This window comes from Pteropus alecto, unplaced genomic scaffold, assembly GCF_000325575.1.
Source record: "Pteropus alecto unplaced genomic scaffold, ASM32557v1 scaffold8, whole genome shotgun sequence".
Taxonomy (NCBI): Eukaryota; Metazoa; Chordata; class Mammalia; order Chiroptera; family Pteropodidae; genus Pteropus; species Pteropus alecto.
The window spans coordinates 24762801-24768665 of NW_006494609.1; the positions used below are offsets into that span (position 1 = coordinate 24762801).

At 60.2% G+C, this 5865-nt stretch overlaps 2 protein-coding genes across 5 annotated transcripts in view; one reads left to right on the forward strand and one right to left on the reverse strand.

Moving 5' to 3' along the window:
* Positions 1 to 5865, reverse strand: part of BRF1 (BRF1, RNA polymerase III transcription initiation factor subunit) — a 62280-nt gene that overhangs the window by 53147 nt on the left and 3268 nt on the right. The gene's annotated exons all lie outside the window — the stretch shown is intronic.
* PACS2 (phosphofurin acidic cluster sorting protein 2) overlaps positions 1557 to 5865 on the forward strand; it is a 52962-nt gene continuing 48653 nt past the window's right edge. Inside the window, exon 1 of the mRNA XM_025042133.1 lies at positions 1557 to 1764. Within this exon, the coding sequence (XP_024897901.1) occupies positions 1557 to 1764 (208 nt within the window). The remainder of the gene's footprint in view (positions 1765 to 5865) is intronic.

Consider the following 5865-nt stretch of genomic DNA (forward strand, 5'->3'; position numbering starts at 1 on the left):
CACCGCCAGAACCCGGCAGCCGCGGAGCGCGCCAGCAAAGGGTGGGGTGCCAAGCGAGGGGGCCCCTCGGCCGCCACGAGCACAGTGGGTTCTGACACAGGGCTGCGCTCGCGAGGGGGCCGGACATGCGGGGCCCCAGGCGGCCTGATTCCATGTGTGGGCAACGCCGGGAACAGGCCCGTCTGTGGCCGCTAGGGACGGCGGGGGCGAGGGCAGGAGGTGACTGCAAACGTGCACGAGGGAATTTGGGGGTGTCACTAATGTTCCGAAATAGCGTCATGGAGATGGCCAGACAGCTCCCCGGGGTCGCTAAGGTTACTTAGTCGTACACTCCAAACGGGTGGGCTTCGCAGCGTGTTAATTCCACCACAATGAAGCCATTAAGATACCCCAGGGCAGCACGTACATTGTTCTGGAATCTGCATTTGATCAGGCCTCAGTGGCACCAGTTTTGCTCTCTGCCCCACGGGCCGGGCCAGGGTCCTCGGACGGGCCCTGCTGAATGAGCCTGCACAGTGGCACAGGGCCGGCCGCCAGTGGGGACACCAGCGTGTGACTTTGCCTGTGGCCCGGGCTTCCTCACGACACGTGGCTGGCTTTCCAAGAGCAAGTGGAGAGAGCAAGATTTAGCCAGCAAAACGCCGCGGACTGGGTGCCTGAGACAGCAGACCCTCACTTCACAGAATTCTGGAGGCTGGAAGTCCAAGGTCGAGGTGCTGGCCGGTTCTGCTCCTGGCGAGGCCTCTCCCTGCCTTGCGGGCGGCCACCTCCTTGCTGTGGCCTTACCCGGAGGGTAGATCTTTCCTCTCCCTCTTCTTAAAAGGCCAGTCCTATCAGGTCAGGGCCCGCCCTCACGACCCCGTTTAACCCTAGTTACATCTTAAAGGTCCTGCCCTCAGAGAGAGCCACACTGGGGGCTGGGGCTTCAGTATCTGGATTTGCAGGGGACACGGTTCAGTCCACAGCAGGTGGGAGCTGAGTGCCTGTTCTGACCTTGCCCGAAACCCACGCGGGGTCACGTCCACCGCGGTGCCTCCTGGCCCAGAGCCAGAAGGGACTGTGTGGCCCCTGGGGGAGGATCCCAGGGGCTGGGGGCCACCGGATGATCCGAAGTCCGGACCTGGTGGTGGTCCTGCAGGCCGGACAGAGGTCACTATCTGTGCCGACACTGAGTGTGGGGTGGCAGAGCCCAGTGGTGCCTGCCTGGCTCCACGGGCTCCCAGTCCCTGTCCCTCGCTCCTGGCTACGGCTGCCGTCATCCTGGGGCCCAAGGCGAGGTCTTGGGTTAAGATGCAGTGTAACCCCGGGAGGGCCCTCTCCCCACGGGCTCGCTCAGGAAAAACAACAAGGCTGCCACCTGTCCTGCCGCGTCTCAGAACCTCGGTGCTTTGTTCCAGGGTACGGAGCACCTGCAACCGAGTTTCATGCTTAAAAGAAATCGGTTTCCTACCCCTGAAAGGCTGTGTTTGTGGGGGACAGACATCCGGAACTCTAACACCCACAGCGCGGTGGGGCCCGCGGCAGGGGCAGGGGTCCCACTGCCAAGTTCCTGGGACATGAGCCCCCCGGGTGTTGTCTTCGAGAAGTCTGTAGATAAACAAAACGATAAATCAACCAACACGTTGTCTGCCAACTTCCATGGTGCAAATAGTCCAGCTCCGGCCACCCTCAGGCTGCCTGGGCGACACCCAAATGTGGAGCTGGGAGGTGTCAAGCGGCACCCGCCCTGCAGCCAGCGCAGACATGCCGCCCTGGACAGCACAGGTCCTTGGCGAGTCTCGGACGCTCAGGAGTGGGGTCATGTGTTCATTACCTTTATTTTCACACCGTTTATCTGGTCGTAAATTTATATCACTTGATTTTTAATAGTGGAATGGGGGTTGTATCTTTTGCAGATGTTTCTATTAGTTGTTTTTATTGCTGATTTGCAAGAGCTGTTTCATGTGTTACGAAATTAGTCTTGATATATCTGTTGCAATCCCTCCCTCCCCGTTTGTGGTCCTTTGGCTTTTTTTTTAAGAACACAGATACAATTATTAATCTTATCCTTTAGGACTTTGTAGTTTGCTTGAAAAAGCCCTCCTCGCTCCAAAGTGATAAACCATTTTTCCAGGTTTTTTCTAGAGCTTTTCTAGTTTCATATTTCATGATTAAATTCCTGCTCCATCTGGAATTTATTTTGCTGTAAGAGTGAAGTAAAGATTCAGTTAAAAACAAAACAAAAAAAAAGCCGAGCCCATCGTCCCAGCGCCTGACGATTCGGGTCCATTCCGGACCATCAGCTTCGCCGCGTTCATCTGTGCTGAGTGACAGCTGTCGTGTCATCCTCGTGATGGACGTGGCCCTTCCTTCCGCACCGTTCTGTTGCTAAAGCGTGCTCACCACGTGTGTGCTCAGATGCGGTTTTCCAGAAACGCTGACTGGGCCGTTTCCACATCAGCGCTCTGTCGCGGGTCACGGGTCAGATGCGCGTGGAAGGAGTGGGCTGACGTCTTCTCTTCCCCTAAGTAGGATTTCCGCATTCCCTAACTTCTTAAGTTTGTTCCCAGGTATTTTCTTCTGCTGTTCTAAAACGGGTCTCACGTTGCACGTGACTCACTACCTGCTGGTGGTTGGAGCAGCGGCCGCCGCGCCTCCGGCCCAGCAGCTCTGTGACCTCCCCCTCATTCACTCGGTCGCTCGACAGACGTGCGAGGACCATTCCTGACACCTCGCGGGGCCCCTAAATGGACCGCTCCCTCGTCTCCGGGCTGCAGGCTGTCAGCCTCCTGTGCTGGCCGGGGCCCCTGGGAAAGTCCCAGCTCTGTGGAGGAGACCCCTTCATGCTGCCGCCTCCCGCCAGGTTCCCACGACGTGCAGACCCCAGCCCTCCCCCGCGCTGTCTGGCCCCCCATTCCCGCTCCCCGCGGGAGGGCGCGCTCCTTTTGCCGTCTTTATGTCAACACAACGTCATTAGTGTGCCCGTTAGCGGTGTCGTCGCCCCCTCCTGGGTCTCGCCCTCGCCCTCTCACCTTTCACCTCCCCAGTCGTCCCTGGCGCAGCAGCCGCCACCTGTGTGTGCATCTCACGGCCTCGTCCAGTCCTGCTGGCTCTCCCTCCAAATCCGCCGCCCGCAGCCGCGCCCCACCCCGTCCCTGCCTCCACCTCCGTCCGCGCTTCCCACAGGTCTCGCATCCCCTTTGCCCACCCCCCGCGGACGGTTCGCCCCAGGAAGACAAGGGGTGCTTTAGAAGCAGGAGGCAGGTGCTCTCCCGCAGCCGCAGCCGGGGTCCCCCAGAGCTCATGTGGACCGAGAGCGGAGCCCCCGGCCGTGCCGACGGGCTCCTCCCCACACACCGCGGCCGCGGCTGCACCTGCGCCCCTGGCTCTCGTCCCTGCTCCAGCGGGACAGGCCCAGGTCTGGCTGTGGGACCCCCGCGCTCTGTTCTCCTCGCCTGCGCGGCGCTCTGCCGCGGGGGGTCCCAGGGGAGGCGCGGCCTCCGTCGTGTTTTCTTCTGCGCCAGGACCGGGAGCCGGTGCCTGTGACAGACCTGCGCACGGGGCTCCGCTCTTGTCGTCTCGCGTCTGTCAGGGCCGCGTCTGTCTCGTTCCTCCAGGCTTGTCTTCCGTTTCCCCGACTCTGTCTTCGGCTGCATCTGATTTATTTTAACCCGTCCACGGAACCCGACAAACTTTGTTATGCTTTTTAAAAATTATTTATAGACATTCTCTTAGGTTTCCGGTTTTGAAATCTGCCTGGTTCGGGTGTTCACGCCATCTTCTTCTCCCTCGTGTTTATTTCGAGTCTGCTTTTTCTTTGTCTGCGGGGAGTTAACTCCGGCACCTGACGCCCTTCACCCCTGATTCACCCACCTCTAGCCCACAGTGGCCGGTTTCCTTTGGTGTCACCATACCCTGCCTGGGTGCCTCTCTCTGTGGCGAGCCCCGCAGTCTGAAGTGAAAGGGGGACCCCCCCCCCCGGTGGATTTGTGCTGCTCCCACCAGCCACCCCCGGCTCTCCTAACTTGGAACTCTGGGTAATGTCTTGGCTTAGGGTCCCAAGACCACACGAAGAGTAGGGATTTTCAATGAAAACCAGGCTGAGGGCAGGCGCGATCTGAACTCTTGAGGAATACTTTGCCTCTCCCGCACCCAAGCCGGCAGACGCCCTTGCCGGGGCCGCCGGGGCCGCCGGGGCCGCCGGGGCCAGCGCGGCCCTTCCCTGTGGCTGGCTCCTCGCTGTCCTCCAGTCCTTAGCTCAGGCGCCGTCTTCGGCAAGCTCAGTCCCACACCCTAGTTTATTGCATTCTCTGAAAGTGCGACATTCGCTGGGTCATTTGGCCTGTTCACATTCTCTCTCCAGAGGGCAAGAACCGTGTCCTGCCTTTTCCCCGCTGTGTTCCCAGGGTTTGAAACTGGCTTGATAATCATGTATTAAAGGAACGAATGAACAAATGTTTGAACCTTTCGACTCAACTCTCGAGGGCCACCTGGGCTGTTTTCCTTGGGCAGCTCCCGAAAGAATTTCTAGCTCCTGTAGCGGTCCGTCGGCAGCAGTGGTTAATGGGCGCCTGCTCCACACTAGCCACATAGCGGGGCACCCCGGGAGATGCCCACTCCTGCCTTGTCTCCCGAAGTGCAGGCTCTAGTCGGGAGTGGACAGGTGAATAGGACACGCAGGCACCTGAGAGATAGGTTGCTGCCAGCATCTTCAAGATAAGGCCATCCGCCCCACGGTTCTCGTACCGAACACCCAGGGCCCTGTCCCACCCTCACGGAGTGTCTCTGACATGCCCTGGGGTGGGGCGCCCCGCGGCCATTCTGCTCCTACTGGCCTTGCACCAGGTGGCTGTCTGGATTCCTGATCATGGCCGCTCCCTTCCTGTGAGAGGGCTGACCCCCGGCCGCTGCTCGCGATGTGCCCTGCTGGCTGCACAGCTTCGGGCCCTTCCCCGGTGATGGTGGCTCAGCCCCACGGTGCGCCCCACCCACGGGAGTGGACATCACAGAGACCACATCCAGGGGATTCTGAGGCTCTGTGCCTGTTCCAGGAGCTTGGGCTGGACAGGGACATTTTCCACCCAGGGTGGCTTCCTCAGTCCTGCCCCAAATGGAAGAGGAGGCACTGCAGACCTGTGGGCTGGAGCACGCTGGAGCCATCAGCTGGCCAGTGCCCAGGCTTTACAGGAGGCTCTGGCCGCTCACCTGACCAGCTGGAGCCACTCCAAGGGCGACAGCATAGAGGAGCACACTGGCCTCCCCAGGTGAGCACGGCAGGAGGCAGAGCCAGCATGCCCTCTGCCATCTGCCCTGCTATAGGTGCGTGAAGACACTACCCCGTCCCCTCGCCGCTGGGAGGGGAGCTTCCTGTGGGCGAGAGCCCTAACACCCCCTCGCGGGGGGTGGGGGTACGTCATCTTAACACAGGCCGGGTAGATCAAGGAGTTGCCAGATTCGGAACTGCGGGTGGAGGGACCCCCCAGCGGTGATGGGCAGGGGCCAGGCAGGGGCTGCAAGGCTGCACCTCCTCCCATCCTCCAGGAGTTGGCGCTTCAACGTGACGGAGGTCCCACTGCGCCACTGCGAAATCCCACGCTTTAATTCGTTTAAAAACCCGTCCGTGTCTCAGCAAAGATTTTCAGGGTGCCCTCCTGGGACGCCGGGGCTCTGGACAACCCTCTCCTCGGGGTTCTCTCCCCAACTACGCTCAACCACCCCTGTTGTCCCAAGTGGTCCTTCTTGAACTAAGTTCCTGCTTTAAAGAAAGAGCCATCAGAAAGAACGTGCCCTGAACGTCTGGGGGTGCGTGTCACCCCATGCCGGCCTCTTCTTCAGGGTTGCCCTCCAGCTCTCAGGGCACTCATCCTGGGCACACAGCCCGATGGG